At 49.2% G+C, this 22,807-nt stretch overlaps 1 protein-coding gene across 1 annotated transcript in view; it reads right to left on the bottom strand.

The window, feature by feature from the left end:
- LOC132835328 (neuroligin-1-like) overlaps window positions 1-22,807 on the bottom strand; it is a 305,115-nt gene that overhangs the window by 49,815 nt on the left and 232,493 nt on the right. Inside the window, exon 3 of the mRNA XM_060854774.1 lies at window positions 6,397-6,546. Within this exon, the coding sequence (XP_060710757.1) occupies window positions 6,397-6,546 (150 nt within the window). The remainder of the gene's footprint in view (window positions 1-6,396; window positions 6,547-22,807) is intronic.

Raw genomic sequence — 22,807 nt, 5'->3', positions numbered from 1 at the left:
TAATTTAGCATGGCCAATCCACCCTAACCTACACATCCCTGAACACTATGGGCAATTTAGCACGGCCAATCCACCCTAACCTACACATTCCTGGAGACTATGGGGTAATTTAGCACGGCCAATCCACCCTAACCTACATATTCCTGGAGACTATGGGGTAATTTAGCATGGCCAATCCACCCTAAACAACACATCCCTGAGCCCTAAGGGATAATTTAGCATTGCCAATCCACCCTAACCTACACATCTCTGAACACTATGGGGTAATTTAGCACGGCCACTCCACCCTCACCCACACATCCCTGAACACTATGGGGTAATTTAGCGTGGCCAATCCACCCTAACCCACACATCCCTGAACACTATGGGACAATTTAGCATGGCCAATCCACCCTTACCTACACATCCCAGATCTCTATGGGGCAATTTAGCACGGCCAATCCACCTTTGACTGCACATCACAGAACACTATGGGGTAATTTAGCATGGCCAATCCTCCCTTACCTACACATCCCTGAACACTATGGGGTAATTTAGCATGGGCAATCCACCCTAGCCCACACATCCCTGAACACTATGGGGCAATTTAGCATGGGCAATCCACCCTAACCTGCACATCCCTGAACACTATGGGGCAATTTAGCATGGCCAATCCACCCTAACCTGCACATCCCTGAACACTATGGGGCAATTTAGCATGGCCAATCCACCCTAACCTGCACATCTTTGGATTGTGGAAGGATACCCATGCAGATACGGGGAGAACGTGCCCTCTCCACAGACAATTGTCTGAGGTTGGATTTGAACTTGGTGCTGGGGAGCAGCAGTCCTAACCACTGAGCCACTGTGCTACCTTGAAGGGCTCACGCCTGCAACGTTGATTCTCCTGCCCCTCGGATGCTGCCTGACCTGCTGCGCTTTTCCAGTAACACACATTTTGGCTCTGATTTCCAGCATCTGCAGTCCTCACTTTCTCCTCGTTTAAATTATGCCCCAAGATACCAAAATTCTCTCAAATTTGAATTTTGTATTTTGATCATATTAAAACCAATGAGACAATCCGATCTTTTGGGGTTTCAAACTGGACATTTTGAACAGCTAGAGGAAGAACTGCCAAGCCATCAACAAGTCGAGAATGCTAGCAGAACAGCTCTCTGAGAGGTACCTGTCTGTGGGGAGTTTGTGCAGCAGAACATACAGGCCAACATGGAGAGAATCTGCAGTGGAAAATATACAGAGGAGAATGGGCAAAGTGACTGGTTTTGAAACACTACTTTTTTTTTGCAAATCTTCATCAGGATTTTTTTATTGGAATAGTATTGTCGAGTGGGTGGTAAAAGATAGGTTTCAGAGTTGGAAATAGTTGTTGGTTTTAATATTCTCTGTTGGACTTAAAGAATAAACTTGCTAATTTTTACTTTAAACATCAATCTCTGGGATAAGTCTATACCTCTCGAATTTTAACAGAGGGGAATATTTTCTGTGTGGCTGGTTTAAGTTAGCAGAGAGGGTTTACCCCGTGTTGTATCCCTCCTAGCAATGAAGGTAGGCACATCTGTGCCTAGGATTGTCAGCATTTTGCCTCAGGTCCCCATAAATGGAGAAGGCTTGCTGTTTTATGGTGAGTAAGGTGATCCCACATTGCTTTCTTGATGGAGCTTCATTGAAAGGCTGCTCTGTCCACCTCAAGTTCCTTTGTTTGTGATCTCTCGGACTTGCTGGCACTCAGATTTGTCCCAGCAATGCAGCTTGCTTGAATCCTTTCTGCATGGTCTCTAACGTCGGCTCCGCTCTTCCTGTTGCAGGGACAATATCACCTGCTCTCCCATCATGCTGAAAACGTGTCGCCGCTGTTCAAGTGTCGTAGCCTCTCTTCTGCGGGGACCACCCGTGATTTCTTTCGCCTGGATGCTTCCTGTCAGCACTCTTCCAACTTTGTCCTTGCATCTTCATGGGAGAACACAGGGAGCTTCGCAAAGCACGGGACCCGAAAATAACTGAGTATGGCCTTTCATGAAGCTCTTCACTAGAAAGTGAGCGACCATGATGGGACGTCCACGCGGAGTCCACTCCTCCGCCTTCTGCGACGCCCTAGCGCCGGGGAGGGAATCGCGTTAAGGCCCACAGGAGTCTGCGTCGTAGAGAAACCGTTCGCCCCATTCACCGATTGCGTCGCAGCCAAATCGCGGCTAACAAACCGGGGAATGACCTCACTGACTTCACACCTCTGTGCCAGGAAGCAGCCCCCTTGGTAAACCTCTGTCTCATTCCCTCCAAAGCCTGACCGTCCCTCCCCAGAGGAAGAGACCAAAACTGCACACGGCACTCCAGGTGGGGGTCTCACCAAGGCCTTTTACGATTGCAGCCAGACATCCCTGCTCCTGTACTTGTACCTCCCCCAGCATGCCTTCATCATTGCCTGCTGTTCACCTCAGTGACTGGTGTACGGGCACATCCAGGCCCCATTCCCCAATCCATTGCTGTGGAGAGTTTGTACCCGATGCTCTGTGTGAATCACCAGGAGATGCAGAGAATTCCTCAAGATGTTGAACTTCTAATTGTAAACAAAAGCTGTGGTGATCAGAAAATGGCTTCCCGACTGCCCCCCAGCTTGCTACGTCTCATAATATCCTCATTGCCGCGCTTATCTGGAGTCATTAGCATAACCAATCATATTAGCTTGTATTATCTTCCTAAACTAATCATCTTCTGCCACAATGATCTTCAAATTAACACTTAAACCTTGTGCCACCATTGTCTTTAACGCTTGCTCATTTATCACATGATTTGACTGACCTATCATATTGCGCGACTGGTGCTCATCTGTCACATGATTCTGTGCACCGCTCCATGAATTTAATTACACATCTCCCATATTAATTTCCATACTTTCGCCATCCAGATGAGAGCCTGCCTTCCTGTTTTTGCCACCAAAGTGGATGACCTCACGTTTATCCACGCTGCCGTGCACTTCCCCATTGTCTCAGCTTGGATAGATCACTCTGACATATCTCCGCACTCTCCTCACAACGCAGACTCCCGCCCAGCTCAGAGTCATGTGGGAACTAATTCTGAAACGTCCAAAGGTGCTCTGCTGAAATCGCCCAATCACACCCCGATTTGAATCTGGAGAGGCGGTGGTTTGAGCCAGTAACCCAGAACCCCAGGTTCGTGTTCGTTGGTGGGGGGGTGGGGTGGCATGGGTTCGAGTCTCAGCGCAGGAGGTGAATAAAAATCTGGAATGATGGGAATAATGGTGACCGTGGCAACTATCACAAAAATCCCCAACTGGATCACTAACATCCTTCAGGAAATCTGCTGGCCTGACCTGGTCTGGGCCTACATGTGGCTCCAGACACATAGCAATACGGTTGATAATTAACTACCCTACAAACCGAACAAACAAGGCATTCAGCTCAAGGGGGATCTTGGGATGGGCAATAAATGTCAAGTTATTAAAGGAAAGGAATGGCAAAAGACAACTTTGACTCTCATCTGACAAGTTCGTTATCTTCTCAAAATGGCAGCCCTCCAACAACGCAGCACTCCCTCAGCATGTCACAGGGGCAGGGTGGGGGGGATGAGAGTAAGTTTTGTGATATCCAGGAACATAATCTGAGTCAAGAACAACAGGCATGAGCGTGATTGACCAAGAATTAGGATGGGAACAGTTTTGGAACAGGTCTGCCATTCATTATAAGTTGGATAGGCATTACTCAATGCGGTCCATCGAAATCAATGAGCAATTGAATGGTTCAACAGGTGGGAAAGCCAAGGATTCTCCAGGAATCACAGATTGGAAAACAACTGTGCCATGCTCAATGCAGCTGAGTCTTGATAATTGGCCAGAGAGACCTGTTTGATGAGCTGAAGGGACTTGGTGTATATGTTCTGTGCACGACAACACGAAATTGTCAGATGTGGGAGTGGCACGGTGACTCAGTGGTTAGCGCCGCTGCCTCACAGCACCAGGGACCTGGGTTCGATTCCAGCCTCGGGCGACTGTCTGTGTGGAGTTTACGCATTCTCACTGTGTCTGTGTGGGGTTCCTCCGGTTGCTCCGGTTTCCTCCCACAGTCTAAAGATGTGTAGGTTAGGGTGGATTGGCCATGCTAAATTACCCCATAGTGTTCAGGGATGTGTAGGTTAGGGTGAAGTGGCCATGCTAAATTACCCCATAGTGTTCAGGGATGTGTGGGTTAGGGTGAAGTGGCCATGCTAAATTACCCCATAGTGTTCAGGGATGTGTAGGTTAGGGTGGATTGTCCATGCTAAATTACCCCATAGTGTTCAGGGATGTGTAGGCTAGGGTGGATTGGCCATGCTAAATTACCCCATAGTGTTCAGGGATGTGTAGGTTAGGGTGGATTGGCCATGCTAAATTACCCCATAGTGTTCAGGGATGTGTAGGTTAGGGTGGATTGGCCATGCTAAATTGCCCCATAGTGTTCAGGGATGTGTAGGTTAGGGTGGATTGACTATGGGAAATTGCGACGGTGAAGCAGGCACGACAATGCCCCCCCTCCCTCAGGAGGCTTTGTAAATGCAGCGTGTCCCAAAGGAGATGCGCCAGCATTTCCAGTCGCACCACAGAGAGCACCTCAACCGACAACTGCTCCGCCCAGGACCATAAGAAACCGCAGAAAGTTGTGTGCACAGCCTAGGCCCTCACAGAAGCCTGCCTCCCATCCGCGGACTCTATGTTCACTTCCTGTTGCTGCAGAAAGGCCTCTCCCAGCCCAGTAACGCCCTCGTCCAACCTCTCCCGTCAGGCAGAAGGGACAGAAGCTTGAGCACACGCACAGACAGGTTGAAGCCCAGCTTCTCTCCTGCTGGTGTTAGATTGTCGAATGGACCTCTCCGACTTCGAACAACGTTGCTCTTGCTTTCTGCCCCTTCTGTGCAGTGGGACCTCTCTCTGTCGAAGCAGCCTAGGTTCAGCATGCCCTTGCTTGCTCTGATCTGCCTGTACTTAGGGGCACGTGACAACAATAAAGCAAACCAAATTAAAGATTTCCTCCCATTTCCTGCTCTGAGTGAAGAAATTCCCTCCTCATCGTCATTTGAAATTGGCAACCCCTTATTCTGGGACGATTCCCCTCTGGTCCCGGACTCTCCCACAGAGGGAAGCCATCTTTGCGCCCCATCCGGTTCCTGAAGATGCTTGCATGTTTCAGTAAGGTCACCTTCTCACATCTTCAACTTTTCCTGATAAACCATCGCCCCTGGTATCAGCCGAGTGAACCTTCCCAGGAATGTCTCCAATGCCAGTGTGTCTCTCCTTGGGGAAGGGGCTCGGAAATGTTCGGTGTTGCAGTTATGATCTGATTTGGATCTTGCCCAATTTTTGTGAAACCTCCCAACTCTAAGACCCATTGTGTTTGAAAGAAAGGTCATTCCATTCACCTTCCCTTCTGCCCACTCGGCCTTTTTTGGTAATGCCTGCCCAAGGACTCCTCAATCCCTGCACGTGCCGTAACTTTGTGTGGCCTCTCTGGTTAAAAAATATTCAACTCCGAAACCCTTCTTGCAAAATCCATAACCTCGCATTTTCCTACGTTCTATTCTGTCTGCCAAGTTTTGCCCTTTATCCCTCTTTGGAATCCTCCGCACCATTTGCTTTTCCACTTATTTTTGTGCCATCCACAAACTCACCAGTAGTACATCCACCTCCGTTATCCAAGTCATGGCAGAATTACCTCAGTTATCCGAACATCGATGATCCGAACAAGAGTGTGAGGTCCCGTAAAAACATTATCAGTTATCCGAGCAAAATACTCTGCACCCATCCTGTTCAGATAATCCAGGTTCTTCTGTCATGAGGATAATACATCTTACAGAACAACCTCGATTATCCGAACATCGATTATCTGAATTTCCGATTACCCAAACAAGATCATGAGGACCTGTAAAAACGTTATCCAAGCAAAATACTCCCCACCCGTCTCATTCACACAATCCAGGTTCTTCTGTCATGAGGATAATACATCTTACAGAATAACCTCGTTTATCCAAACACCAATTATCTGAATTTCTGATTATCCAAACAAGATTGCCAGGTCCCGTAAAAACGTTAACTGTTATCCGTACAAAAAACACCCTGGCCGTCTCGTTTGGATAATTGAGGTTGTTCTGTAATATATATTATCCACATTGAGGTTACCCTATATATTTTCTTATTTCAAGAGATCGAAGATCCAGCCTCTCAATCCTTTCCTGATTTTAGACCGACTCATATCTAGTTATCGTCCTTGCAAAACACCTCTGCGCTCTCTCCAGTGTTTATGATGTGGTGGTCAGAACTGTACACTCTCTGGTTGTGACAATGTGGAGCATAGATGAAGCATAATTTGTAAATTTTTCAAGGAAGTGGAGAAGGCAATGAGCAGAGCTTACCGAGGACGCCCAGTCTGTAGTTGATGGTGACAACGATAACATTTCCATAACTTGCCAAGACACTCCCCTCGAACATGTTCCCTGTGCCTTCCATATAAGATCCACCATGAACAAACATCATCACTGGTTTCGGGCCACTGTCTCGAATATCTAAAGAGAGAGAAGAGAGAGACAGAGAGAGAGAAGGGACAGAGAGAGAGAGAAAGAGAGACAGACAGACAGACAGAGAGGAGGAGGGGAGAGACAGATACAGAGAGAGAAAGAGAGAGACAGACAGGAGGGGGGAGAGAGAGAGAGAGAGAGGCAGAGAGAGAGAGAAAGAAGGACAGAGAGAGAACGAGAGAGAGGGAGAGAGAGAGAGAGAGAGAATGTTACTCAAGTGTCCTGCTATGCCACAACTTCATAAGCGTGGTCTGGGCTAACATAGACAGGTAAAAAGTGAGGTCTGCAGATGATGGAGATCAGAGCTGAAAATGTGTTGCTGGTTAAAGCACAGCAGGTTAGGCAGCATCCAAGGAACAGGAACAGAGTCCTGATGAAGGGCTCTGGCCCCAAACGTCGAATTTCCTGTTCCTTGGATGCTGCCTAACCTGCTGTGCTTTAACCAGCAACACATTTTCAGCTAACATAGACAGGAAGTGTATTAAATCATATGTACCAAAACTGAGAGATACACAGAATTCTCACACACACCACCACAAACACACACAGACACAGACATGAAATCCAACATATTTTTATCCACACTGATGATCTTCGGTGTTCCACACAATTCCCCACCCACCCCTTCTCCAGTTCACCCCGTCAGTATGCTCTCCTGTCCCTTCCTCCTGAACTTATCCAGCTCCCCGCCCCGCCCCCACCTTCGAAGGAGCAAGACTATTTCACTTGACCGCTCCCTGTGTGAGAGAGAGTTCCTCATTCTCCCCCACTCTTTGATGTTTCTCCTGAATTCCCGATGGGATTGATTTGTCGAAGATGGATGGTCACCCCTGCGAGCAAACACATGACTGTGACATTGAATCCCCTCCATCCTTATAAAAACCTCGAGTGGGTCATCACTCTGTTCTGCTGCTTGTGTACCTCACCTTTAAGTAAATGCACTTTTAAGGACGCCGTGTAGTGACTCTGCCTGAAGGTTAATCCACTGTGGGTCTGCAAACGACATTCACGCACACAGTAACCAGTCAGTTTGTCATGACTGAAGGTGAGCTTTGTTAGACAATAGACAATAGGTGCAGGAGTAGGCCATTCAGCCCTTCGAGCCTGCACCGCCATTCAATATGATCATGGCTGATCATTCCTAATCAGTATCCTGTTCCTGCCTTATCTCCATAACCCTTGATTCCACTATCCTTGAGAGCACTATCCAACTCTTTCTTCAATGAATCCAGAGACTGGGCCTCCACTGTCCTCTGGGGCAGAGCATTCCACACAGCCACCACTCTCTGGGTGAAGAAGTTGCTCCTCATCTCTGTCCTAAATGGTCTAACCCGTATTTTTAAGCTGTGTCCTCTGGTTCGGCACTCGCCCATCAGCGGAAACATGTTTCCTGCTGCCAGAGTGTCCAATCCTTTCATAATCTTATATGTCTCAATCAGATCCCCTCTCAGTCTTCTAAACTCAAGGGTATACAAGCCCAGTCGCTTCAGTCTTTCAGTGTAAGGTAATCCCTCCATTCCAGGAATTGACCTCGTAATTGTTGTTGGAAATAAGCTAACCCAGGAAGTTAATCACTCGCTGACAAGTAACTAGTTATTAGACCACTATTACCAACATGCCATGGTGGGCACAGACGTGATGACACATCAGGAATGCTCCAGTTTCCCATCCATCACCCAGTCCTGTTGGCATCCTAATGATCCCAGGAGAAACAGGAATGACAGACAATATCACCGACAACTGAAGGCAGAAGGCAACAGCTCCTGACAATATCACTATCACAAAAACTCAACGAATTATTGGAGATTCATAGACTCATTGCAAATAGATGTGCGCCAGGGGAACGTTGTCCTGTATACCAGTCTATGATAGTACACATGCAAGAACAGTGAGGGGATTTGAGTACAGGAGCAGGGATGTCTCGCTGCAGTTATGTCTTTCCTCGGTGAGACACACCTGGAGCACTGTGTCAGTCCCGGGAAGGGTGGTCTGGTGATGAAGGAAGTTGAGAAACAGCCACATGACTCTTCTAATATCCTTTTCCAGCTCTTGGCCGATAGATTTGTCTGCCTTGGCATCACAGGTATGTGCCTAAATAATTCTTTCATGTTATCAAGGCTTCTGTGTCAGAGGCTGAGAGTTCCAGATGCTCACAATCCCTCACACCTTCCGCCCCTTACTGCAAATCAATTCCACCCCCCCCACCACCCCCCACCCCCCAGGTCTCTCCCTCAGGGGGTGGGGGGAAGGATTCTTCCTGTCTATGCCCCCTCATAATTTGACATGTCTCCTCAGCTCCAAATGGAACTACTCTCCTTATAACTGAAACTCTCCAGCCCAGGTAACATCGGGGTGAGGGGTGGCACGGTGGCTCAGTGGTTAGCACTTGCTGCCTCACAGCACCAGAGACCCGGGTTCGATTCCCGCCTCGGGCAATTGTCTGTGTGGAGTTTGCACATTCTCCCCGTCTCTGTGTGGGTTTCCTCCGGGTGCTCCGGTTTCCTCCCACAGTCCAAAGATGTGCAGGTTAGGGTGGATTGGCCATGCTAAATTACCCCATAGTGTTCAGGGATGTGTAGGTTAGGGTGGATTGGCCATGCTAAATTACCCCATAGTATTAATTAATCTGGGGTAAATGTGGAGTAATAGGGTAGGGGGAATAGGTCTGGGTGGGTTACTCTTCCGAGGGTCAGTGTGGACCTGTTGGGCCGAATGGCCTGTTCCCACCCTGTAGGGATCCTCTGATTCGAACATTCACACCACACAAAATCCCAGGATGAGCCAGTCGTGTAGTGCTCAGGGATCTGCAGGCTGGGGAGATGGCTCTGGGTGTGACACTGAGAAGGGAGTCCACGTGGATTTGAAGGGGCCTGCTTCTGGGGATGTCATGAAATCTCTCTGCACTCTCTCCAGTGCTATGACATCTTCCTGAAATGCTGATTTCCAGAACTGCACACGGTGCTGTGGCTGAACCAACATTTTAGACTGTCCCAGCATCACCTGCCTACTCTTCATCTCCACACCTAGACTAATAACGGGCAAGAAGCTATATGTCTTTTTACCCACTGATCTGCCTGTCCTGGTACGCTGAGGGACTTGTGGGTATCCATACCAAGGTCCCTCTGAACCTGAGGAGCAATCAAAATATTCATGTAACCTCCCTGCCCTTGTAATGCCCTTCAGACTCATTGTCAAATACTTCCTGCAGAGTCTCCCTCTCTCTCTTTCTGTCTGTTTGTCTGTCTCTCTCTGTCTTCCTCTCTCACTCTCTTTCAGTCTCACTGTCTCTGTTTCTCCCTCTCTCTCTATCTCTCTGACTCTCTGTCACTCTCTCTCTGTCTCTATTTGTGTGTGCGTGTGTGTCTCTCTCTGCCTCTCTCTTTCTCTGTCTCTCCCTCTCTCTCGCTCTCTCTGTCTCTGTCTCTATCTGTGTGTCTCTCCCTCTCTTTCTCTTTCTCCCCCTCTCTGTCTTCCTCTCTCACTCTCTCCCCCCATCTTTCTCTCTCCGTCTCTCTCTGTATCTCTCACTCTCTGTCTCTCTCTCTTCCTCTCTCATTCTCTCTCTTTCTCTCTTCCTCTCTCATTCTCTCTGTGTGTCTCTCTTTCTCTTTCTCCCCCTCTCTGTCTTCCTCTCTCACTCTCTCCCCCCATCTTTCTCTCTCCGTCTCTCTCTGTATCTCTCACTCTCTGTCTCTCTCTCTTCCTCTCTCATTCTCTCTCTTTCTCTCTTCCTCTCTCATTCTCTCTGTGTGTCTCTCTCTTTCTCTTTCTCCCCCTCTCTGTCTTCCTCTCTCATTCTCTCCCCCCATCTTTCTCTCTCTGTCTCTCTCTGTCTCTCTTTCCCTGTGTCTCTCTCTCCCTATCTCTCTCTCTCTGTCTCTCACTCTCTGTCTCTCTCTCTTCCTCTCTCATTCTCTCTCTCTCTTCCACTCTCATTCTCTGTGTGTGTCTCTCTCTGTCTCTCTCTCTCTCTCTCCCTGTGTCTCTCTCTGTCTATCACTCTCTGTCTCTCTCTCTTCCTCTCTCATTCTCTGTTTGTGTCTCTCTGTGTGTGTCTCTCTCTGTCTCTCTCTTTTTCCCTGTGTGTGTCTCTCTCTGTCTCTCCCTATCTCTCTCTCTCTGTCTCTCACTCTCTGTCTCTCTCTCTTCCTCTTTCATTCTCTCTCTCTCTCTCTTCCTCTGTGTGTGTCTCTCTCTGTCTCTCTCTCTCTTTCTCTTTCTCCCCCTGTCTGTCTTCCTCTCTCACTCTCTCCCCCCATCTTTCTCTCTCTGTCTCTCTCTCCCTGTGTCTCTCTCTGTCTCTCTCTGTCCCTCTCTCTCTTCCTCTCTCATTCTCTGTGTGTGTCTCTCTCTTTCTCTTTCTCCCCCTGTCTGTCTTCCTCTCTCACTCTCTCCCCCATCTTTCTCTGTCTGTGTCTCTCTCTCCCTGTCTCTCTCTCTCTCCCTGTCTCTCTCTCTCTCTCTCCCCCCCGCCTCTCTCTCAGTGGGAATCACTACTGTGCACACTAATCCAATTGTGCTCAGACTGAGGCTTGACATGAATTTAAAACACTTCAATACTCTCCCTGAAGAAACATTGCTGAGGCTTCAGTTTTGTTTCCTGTGGACAATTGGGACCAATTAAAGCATAGAGAAACGCAAGTTTCTTCCCTGTGCTTGCTATCCCCTGGCAAACGGCACGTGGAACAGGTTTAACCAGGGTTACCATACCGTCGGTAGGTGAGTCACCCTGAACTCAGAGTAAAAGGGTTTCAGCAGGTTAGTTGACGTGGGAGGTAAGATTGCAAGGTTTCAACCTTACCCTTTCAGCTCCCGAGTGAGGAACCCTTTTCATGCCCTCAGTTCATGCCCAATACGCAGGGGGGGCAGGAGGCAGGGGGAATGGGAGTAGAATGGCGCAGGGGAGGGAGAGACTGCGAGGGAAGGAAGGTGGGTTTGAGAAAAGGAAGGACAAAAACAGAGAGAAATTGGGAGGACAAAGACAAGAAAGTAGGTAAGTAGGAAGGGGAAGATGCTGGAAGGAGGGAGAGCGGAAAGGAGAGAGAGGAGACAGAGGGATAAGGAAGGAGAGAGAGAGAGAGGGAAGGAGGGGGAGAACGGCGCAAGGGAGGAATAAAGAGAAAAAAGGAGAGAGAAGGCGAGGAGAGAGAAGGAAGGAGGACATGAAATCCATGCGTCCAGTAACCATGTAGCTCTGAGATACTGTTCGATAGGCCTGTGATGGAGAGCTTCACAAGGATGATTACAGAGAGACTCTGGATGGACTGCAGGTGGAATAGGGGGGAGGCCTGCAGTTCAGGCTTACCCAGGATCATCTCACACCCACACACGCACACACACCCACACACACACACCCGCACACACACGCACACACACGCACACACACACACAGACACACACAGATACACACACAGATACACACACACACACACACAGATGCACACACACACAGATACACAGATACACACACACAGACACACACACAGACACACAGATACACACACACGCAACACACACCCTCACACACACAGACACACAGATACACACACACACGCACACACACAACACACACCCTCACACACGCACACAGACACACAGATACACACACACACACACAGACACACACACAAGCACACACACGTACACACAGTTACACACACACACACGCACACACAGATACAGACCTGCACACACACAGACCTATACACACACAGACCTATACACACACACAGACACACAGACCTGCACACACACAGACTTATATACACAGACACAGACACACACAGATACAGACACACACACAGACACACCCCCACACACACAGACACACACACAGACACAGACACAGATACACACACACAGACCTGCACACACACAGACCTATAAACACACATGCACACAGACACAGACACACAGATACACACACACAGTTCTGCACACACGCAGACCTATACACACACAGACACACAGACCTGCACACACACAGACCTATATAAACACACAGACCTATATACACAGACATAGACACACACAGATACAGACACACACACAGACACAACCCCACACACATAGACACACACACACAGACACAGATACACACACACAGACACACAGACCTGCACACACACAGACCTATAAACACATACGCACACAGACACAGACACACACAGATACACACACACACACAGTTCTGCACACACACAGACCTATACACACACAGACACACAGACCTATATAAACACACAGACCTATATACACACACACAGACACAGACACAGTCAGATACACGCACAATAACACACACATAGACCTGCACACACAGACCTATATACACACACACAGACCTGCACACACACAGACCTATACACACACACTCACAGACCTATACATACTCACACTCACACACACAGACCTGCACACACACAGACCTGTACACACACATTCACATACAGACACACACACACAGACCTGCACACACAGACCTATATACACACCCACAGACCTGCACACACACAGATCTATACACACACACTCTCATACACACACAGACACACACACACAGATATACACACACACACTCACACACACACAGACCTGCACACACACAGACCTATACACACACATTCACATACAGACACACACACACAGACCTATACACACACACTCACAGACCTATACACACACACACTCACACACACAGACCTGCACACACACAGACCTATACACACACACACACAGACACACAGTCCTATACAAACACACACACAGACCCACAGACCTATACACACAGACACACATACACAGACCTATACACACACACTTACAGACCTATACACACACAGACACACAGACCTATACAAACACACACACAGACACAGAGACACACACAGACCCACACACAAATACACACACAGACACACATTCACAGACGTATACACTCACTCACACACAGACAGACACACAAACACAGACCTACACACACACAGACCTACACACATAGACCTACACACAGACCTACGCACACACAGACCTACATATACACAGACACACAGACCCACACACAGACACACACACACACATACTCTCTCACAGACACACAGACCTAAACACACACAACCACAGATACACACAGACCTACACACACACATAGACGCACACACAGACCTACACACACACACACACACATACTCTGTCTCACACACACACACACACACTGTCACACACTCTCTCTCTCACACACACAGACTTACGCACACATGGAATCACAGAGACACACACATACACACAGACCTACACACACAGACACACTCTCTCACAGGCACACTCTCATAGACACACAGACCTACACACACAGACTCCCACACACACTCACATACACACACACACATACAACACACAGGCACACCCACAGGCACACCCACATATACACACACACACGTAGAAACATGTGCATGCACAGACACACAGCACACACGTATACAGCTATGCTTTACAACAACAATTGGGATGCAGGTAGCGCCCTGAATGCGCTTACTACACCTGCACAGGGAACACATGACGAACAACATGTGACATTGGCGATGTTATGAACAGAAAGACAAAAACTCAGTTAAAGATGGAGTTTGCAAGCAATATCACAGTTACAAGCGAGGAAGGGGTACGGAAAGGTTTAGGGATGGAATTCCAGAGCTCAGAATCCAGGAAATGATGGCACAGATGGAGTGATGGGAATCAGGGGACAGTCAAGAGGCAGACTTGGAAGGGGTTACAGAGTTAGGAAGGGGGTGTAGGGGGTTACAGAGTTAGGGAGGGGGTGTAGGGGCTGAGGGGGTTACAGAGATAGGGAGGGGGTGTAGGGGCTGGAGGGGGTTACAGAGATAGGGAGGGGGTGTAGGGGGTTACAGAGATAGGGAGGGGGTGTAGGGGCTGAGGGGGTTACAGAGATAGGGAGGGGGTGTAGGGGCTGGAGGGGGTTACAGAGATAGGGAGGGGGTGTAGGGGGGTACAGAGATAGGGAGGGGGTGTAGGGACTGGAAGGAGTTACAGAGGTAGGGAGGGTGTAGGGGTTGGAGGAAGGGGAAAAGAGAGGGGAAACACCTTCTGCACACCTTCCCCGTCAAGTCCCTTAGGAATGTTGCATGTTTCGATTCGTCTAAGCTCCAATGAGTGTGGCCCATCCTACTGAACCTCTCCTCCTTTAACAGTCCATCTCTATCCCATGGCTAATCCACCCTGCCTGCACATTCCTGGACAATTTAGCATGGCCAATCCACCCTGACCTACACATTGTCGGACTGTGGGAGGAAACCAGAGCACTCGGGGGAAACCCGCACAGACATGGGGAGAATGTGCAAACTCCACACAGACAGTCATTTGAGGTGGGAATCGAACCTGGGTCCCTGGTGCTGTGAGGCATCAGTGCTAACCACTGAGCCATCGTGTCACCCGAGTGGAAGGAGGTTGGGGAGGGTGTCATTTTTGAAATTCTGAGGCTGGGTAGATACCAAAAGGATGCTTTTCCGTGAACGAGGGTACCGAGATTAAAAATAAAGTGTTCCCCAATTATGACAGAGATGCAATGGAATCTTGTCTCGCCAAAAGTCATTAGCCTTTGGAGTTCTTTCCCTCAGAGCACGGGAAGGGCGTCAGGTCATTGGCTGTACTCAAACCTAGGTGAGACAAACTTCTTTTAAGAATAGAATCCCTACAGTGTGTTAACAGGCCCTTCAACCCAACAAGTCCACACCAACCCTCCAAAGAGGAACCCACCTGGACCCAGTTCCGTCACCTATAATCCTATGATTTCTCCTGACTAATGCACCAACCTACACATCCCTGAACACTATGGGGTAATTTCCCACGGCCAATCCCCCTAACCAACAGATCCCTGAACACTATGGGGTAATTTGGCATGGCCAATCCACCCTAACCTGCACATCCCTGAACACTATGGGGCAATTTTGCATGGCCAATCCTCCCGAACCTACACATCCCTGAACACTATAAACAATTTAGCATAACCAATCCACATATCCTACACATCCCTGAACACTATGGGGTAATTTAGCATGGCCAATCCACCCGAACCTACACATCCCTGAACACTATGGGGTAATTTAGCATGGCCAATCCACCCTAACTTACACATCCCTGAACACTATGGGGTAATTTAGCATGGCCAATCCTCCCTAACCTACACATCCCTGAACACTATGGGGTAATTTAGCATGGCCAATCCACCCTAACCTACACATCCCTGAACACTATGGGGCAATTTAGCATGGCCAATTCACCATAACCTACACATCTCTGAACACTATGGGGTAATTTAGCATGGCCACTCCACCCGACGCTGCACATCCCTGAACACTATGGGCAATTTAGCACAGCCAATCCCCCCTAAAATACACATCCCTGAACACCGTGGGGAAATTTCCCATGGCCAATCCCCCCTAACCTGTACATCCCTGAACACTGTGGGACAATGTTGCATGGCCAATCCACCCTAACCTATACATCTCTGAACACTATGGGACAATTTAGCATGGCCAATCCCCCCGAACCTACACATCCCTGAACACTAAGGGACAATTTAGCACGGCCAATCCACTCTAACCCACACATCCCTGAACACTATGGGGCAATTTCCCATGGCCAATCCACCCTAACCTGCACATCCCTGAACACTGTGGGGTAATTTTGCATGGCCAATCCACCCTAACCTACACATCCCTGAACACTATGGGGTAATTTAGCATGGCCAATCCACCCTAACCTACACATCCCTGAACACTATGGGTTAATTTCCCATGGCCAATCCCCCCTAACCCACACATCCCTGAACACTATGGGGTAATTTAGCATGGCCAATCCACCCTAACCTACACATCCCTGAACACTATGGGGTAATTTAGCATGGTCAATTCACCCTAACCTACACATCCCTGAACACTATGGGGTAATTTAGCATGGCCAATCCACCCTAACCTACACACCCCTGAACACTATGGGGTAATTTAGCATGGCCAATCCACCCTAACCTACACATCCCTGAACACTATGGGGTAATTATGCATGGCCAATCCACCCTAACCTACACACCCCTGAACACTATGGGTTAATTTCCCATGGCCAATCCCCCCCTAACCCACACATCCCTGAACACTATGGGGTAATTTAGCATGGCCAATCCACCCTAACCTACACACCCCTGAACACTATGGGGTAATTTAGCATGGCCAATCCACCCTAACCTACACATCCCTGAACACTATGGGGTAATTTAGCATGGTCAATTCACCCTAACCTACACATCCCTGAACACTATGGGGTAATTTAGCATGGCCAATCCACCCTAACCTACACATCCCTGAACACTATGGGGTAATTTAGCATGGCCAATCCACCCTAACCTACACACCCCTGAACACTATGGGGTAATTTAGCATGGTCAATTCACCCTAACCCACACATCCCTGAACACTATGGGGTAATTTAACCAAGGGCGGAGATGGGTGCTGCAGATGCTGGAGATGAGAGTCAAGTTTACAGTGGTGCTGGAAAACCACAGCAGATCAGGCAGTTTCCGGGGAGGAGGAAAATCGATGTTTCGGGCAAAATTCCTGAAGAAGGGCTTGACGGCAATTTCCCCCGGCCAATCCACCCTAACATACACTTCTTTGGACTATGGGGAGGAACCAGAGCTCCCAGGGGAAATCCACGCAGACACGGGGAGAATGTGCAAACTCCACACAGACAGTCGCCCGAGGCTGGAATCGAACCTGGGTCCCTGGCACCGGGAGGCAGCAGTGCTAACCACTGAGCTGTCAAAAGGATGACCAGGAAGTGGAGTTGAGGCCTGAACCTGGTCAGTTATGTTCTAACTGAAAGAATGATGTGGAGAAGCCGGTGTTGGACTTGGGTGGGCAAAGTTAAAAATCTCACAACTCCAGGTTATAGTAGAAGAGTTATTCTCGACAACCCCGTGATGAAGGGGCAGCGCTCCGAAAGTCAGTGCTTCCAACCAAACCTGTTGGACTCTAACCTGGCGTTGTGTGATTTTTAACGTGGTCCCCCAGAGAAGCTGGGTGGAGGTGGGGAGGGAGGAGGGGTGGTGCTGAGCGATCTCCAGGCCGCCTGGTGGTCTCCTTCCCTCGCTGCTGGCCAGTGGGACTCAGGCGGAACTTCGGAATCCCTTTACCGGCAAATGGCCCCCGCCCACCCACCCCTCCCCGCATCGTTTCCTCCCCTTCCCCCCACCAACCCTGCCGCCTTCCCCAGCACCACTCCCTCCCACACCCACCCTCCCAGCCCTCACCAACGACCTGTCGGATCGGGACATCTGAGAGACCCTCAGCTGCAGGAGTGAGGGGCGCGCGGTTAACCTGGAAGATAAGAGAGAGAGTGTGGAGGCAGCAGCATACTTGGCTGGCTGTGCAGTTGCTGAGCGGTTGATTTGGAGCCAAAGTTGGTAGGCGGTTGGTGCCAACCAGGACTCCTTCGGTCCATCAGAGGAAGGGGGTCTGAAAAGAAAAGGCAAGAGAGGGAGAGAACTGAAAAAAGTAAGTAAAATAGAATCTTTCCAAATAACAACAGATTCCACACCCGTTCCCTCCCACCCCACACACACCCCACTCCCAGCTACCAACCCTCGTCTGCTCCTATTCAAACCCACGACAAAGTGCACCACCAAAATGACTAGAGGCCCCACATGGAGCCTTTGATCGGGATTCACGGTGAACCACATCAATATTGACTCCTCCCTCGTCTCCAGGGGCTCCGCCATGGAAACCAAGGCCGGCCGGCAGAGCCAAAATGGCCACTCGTGCCTGACGGAGCCGCACGCGCGCGCTGCCAAACCAGGCCCAAGGAATCAAACGCCGCCCCATTAATCACCAAGGGCTGGCACAAGGTGCCAAGGGCAACATGACACAATCCAATTTCCCTCTCTCTTTTTTGCCACAGAAAGATCGGTGGATGGAGTCTGGAGAGCCCCTCCCCCCCCCCCCCCCCCTCGAGGAGGAGAATATGGCCTCAGGTAAAGGGTCAGCCACCTCAGACTCAGATGAGGAAGCGAACCTTCACTCCAAGGGCAGGGAATTCTGGGAATTCTCAACCCCAAAAGAGTTTACGGTTGCTCCATCATTGACTGCGTGGGATTGGCCGACTTTTGCACTCCAACGGGAACCGAGGAACGTTGTGGTGGGGGATGGTGGGGGTCAGGTTCGGGAAACGGACTTGAGGTAGATCAATTCCGATCCCACTGAAGGGCAGAGTGGCCTGTTCCTGATTAGTATCTCTGACCAAATGTTCACCAGGCCAACTACGTGATCCTCGTTTAAAAAAAACAAACCCCACCTCTCGGTTGACTCGGCTCCCGAGGGAAGGAAATCAGCCACCCTTCACCAGTCTCGGCTGGATCATGACTCCGAGCCCCCTCAGTGAATGTGGTTGAATCTGAAGAGCCCTCTGAAATGGCTGAGGGAGTCACTCGGGTATGAACGCAAGAAGGTAGCTCACTGTCACCTTCTCAAGGACCAGAGATTATTTTTTTTTAGATGTACCCTCATGGAATCTTGCTCCATGCATGCAGCCTGTCACAGTGTCTTCCACTTTGATAATGACTGGAAGTATATACAATCATACTCCGCCCAGCCTATGTGGGTCATAGCTTTGGCTATGGAACGCCTGGGGATGCCTTGTGACATGAAAGAGGTTAGGAAAACCTAAGTTGCTTTTTTTTTAACCCTCCTCTCAGAAGGGGCTATTAGGGATGGGAAATAAATGCCGACCCAGCGCGTGACACCCGTCTCTCACAAGGTGGTGAAGGGTCTTTGGTGAGTTGGTTGCCGTAGGATTCCCACGTCGGCAATTCTCCGAGCTGAGGTTCGATTCAGAGCTGGTCGCGACTCTGATTGGAAAGATCGCAAATTCGCCTGAGACGGTGGCAACCCTTCAATGTTCAGTGGGGGACAGGCCACGAGGGCTGGATGGGGGTTTGCTCGCTGAGCTAGAAGGTTCATTTTCAGATGTTTCGTCAGCATACTAGATAACATCTTCAGTGAGCCTCCGAATGAAGCACTGGTGGTGCAGACTGCTTTCTATTTATGTATTTAGGTTTCCTTGGGTCGGTGATGTCATTTCCTGTGGTGACATCATTTCCTATAGTGACATCATTTCCTGTGAGATGCCATTTCCTGTTGTTTATCTCGGAGGTGGTAAATGGAATCCATAGGAACTGATGTCAACAACCAAGGAAACTCAAACATATAAATAGAAGGCAGGCTATAGCCCTAGTGCTTCATTTGGAGACTCACTGAAGATGTTACCTAGTATGGTGACGAAACGTCTGAAAATGAACCATCCAGCTCAATGAGCAAACCTACATCCAGAACCTATACCTAAGCTACGAATCTTCCCAAAACTCCCCCACCAGTCACAGCTTAGGAGATGAAGAGGACTCTCTTTATTCAGGACAATGGATTTTTGGTTAATTAATGAGTTGAGGGTTTTGGGGAATATCCTCATAACCTAAATGCACCTCAGTCGCATTACCATCACTCAGTCCTCCACTATCAGCATTCTGGGAGTTATCATTGAGCAGAAGCTGAACTTTAGAGTTACCATATAAACACAGACAGCGGCTGGGAATCCTGCAGTGAGTAACTCACCTCCTGACTCCCCAAAGCCTGTTCACTAGGCCCAAGTCAGGGCTGTGATGGAATACACCCCACTTGCCTGGATGGGGACAGCTCCAACAACACTCAAGAAGGTCAATACCATCCAAGACAAAGCAGCCCCTTGATTGACACAACATCCACAAACATCCCCTCGCTCCCTCCACCACTGACGCTCAGTAGCAGCACTGTGTACCATCTACAAGAGGCACTGCAGAAATTCACCAAAGATCCTCTGACAGCACCTTCCAAACCCACAACACTTCCATCTAGAAGCACCAGGGCAACAGCAGATGCATGGGAACACCACCCCCTGCAAGGTCTCCTCCAAGCCACTCCCTATCCTGACTTGGAAATATTATTGAAGTTCCTTCAGTGTGGCGGGGTCAACATCCTGAAATGCCCTCCCTCAAGACACTGTGGGTCTACCTACAGCACACAGACGACAGCTCACCACCACCTTCTCAAGAGGCAGTGAGGGATGGGAATTAATGCTGACCCAGCGAGTGATACCCATCTCTCATAGGTGACTTGCGGTTAGTGAGTAGTCCTTAGCGAGTTGTTTGCTGCAGGATTCCCAATCCCTGAGCTGGTCTGTAGCCCAGGGAGGAGGCTGTGGGGGATTCAGTGCACAGTTGGATGGATGAGACACTAAAACTCCTTGGAATCTGAGATTTGAAATGGAGAGAGATGACTCTGAGGTAATGGATTCAGATTTCACTCCCGGGAGTATCGCAGTTTGAGATTTCCTAACCTAAGGTTTTGCCCCATAGTAGGGGAGTCGAAAACCAGAGGGCAGAGCTTTAAGCTGAGAAGGGAGAGACATATGAAAGAGTCTGGGGGTGGGGGCAACTTTTTTTTCATATAGAGGGTGGTGAGTGTCTGGACCAGGCTGCCAGAGATAGTAGTGGAAGTGAGTACAATTTTGTCATTGACTAACCACTCAGACTGGTACACAGGCAGGGGAGGTTTGCAGGGATAGGCACAAAGTGGAACTGGTTCAATTGTGAAAACTGGGCAGCATCGGCAAATTGTACCGTAGCACCTGACCCCGTCCGGCAGACCTCAAACACAACAAGGGACCCAGTATTGATTCATTTCAAGAAGGAATACCATCGAAGATTAGGGAACCTTGGAATCACGGAATCCCAACAGTGTGGAAACAGGCCCGTCAGCCCAAAGGGTCCACACCGAACCTCCGAAGATTAATCCACCCAGACCCATTCCTCCGACCCTATCAGTCTACATTTATCCCTGACTGCATGCACCTAACCTACACATCCCTGATCACTATGGGGTAAGTTAGCATGGCCAATCCACCCTAACCTACACATCCCTGAACATTATGGGGCAATTTAGCATGGCCAATCCACCCTGACCTACACATCCCTGAACTCTATGGGGTAATTTAGCATGGCCAATCCACCCTAACCTACACATCCCTGAACACTATGGGCAATTTAGCATGGCCAATCCACCCTAACCTACACATCCATGAACACTATGGGGCAATTTAGCACGGCCACTCCACCCTAACCTACACATCCCTGAACACTGTGGGGAAATTTAGCATGGCCAATCCACCCTAACCTACACATCTCTGAACACTATGGGGTAATTTAGCATAGCCAATCCACCCTAACCTACACATCCCTGAACATTATGGGGCAATTTAGCATGGCCAATCCACCCTAACCTACACATCCCTGAACTCTATGGGGTAATTTAGCATGGCCAATCCACCCTAACCTACTCATCCCTGAACACTATGGGCAATTTAGCATGGCCAATCCACCCTAACCTACACATCCCTGAACATTATGGGGCAATTTAGCATGGCCAATCCACCCTAACCTACACATCCCTGAAATCTTTGGGTAATTTAGCATGGCCAATCCACCCTAACCTACACATCCCTGAACACTATGGGCAATTTAGCATGGCCAATCCACCCTAACCTACACGTCCCTGAACACTATGGGGTAATTTAGCATGGCCAATTCACCCTAACCTTCACATCCCTGAACACTATGGGGCAATTTAGCACGGCCACTCCACCCTAACCTACACATCCCTGAACACTATGGGGTAATTTAGCATGGCCAATCCACCCTAACCTTCACATCCCTGAACACTATGGGGCAATTTAGCATGGCCACTCCACCCTAACCTACACATCCCTGAACACTATGGGGTAATTTAGCATGGCCAATCCACCCTAACCTTCACATCCCTGAACACTATGGGGCAATTTAGCATGGCCAATCCACCCTAACCTGCACATCCCTGAACACTATGGGTAATTTAGCATGGCCAATTCACCCTAACCTACACATCCCTGAACACTATGGGCAATTTAGCACGGCCACTCCACCCTAACCTACACATCCCTGAACACTATGGGGTAATTTAGCATGGCCAACCCACCCTAACGTACACATCTTTGGATTGTGGGAGGAAACTGGAGCATCTGGAGGGCATCCACGCAGACATGAGGAGAATACACGTCAGGCTAGATTCGAACCTGGGTCTCCCTTGGCCCTGGGAGGCAGCAGGTGCCAACCACTGAGCCA

Source organism: Hemiscyllium ocellatum, chromosome 44 (genome assembly GCF_020745735.1).
Source record: "Hemiscyllium ocellatum isolate sHemOce1 chromosome 44, sHemOce1.pat.X.cur, whole genome shotgun sequence".
NCBI lineage: Eukaryota > Metazoa > Chordata > Chondrichthyes > Orectolobiformes > Hemiscylliidae > Hemiscyllium > Hemiscyllium ocellatum.
The sequence above is the reverse complement of the archived record's forward strand: the minus strand, read 5'-3'. Positions and strand labels throughout refer to the sequence as shown.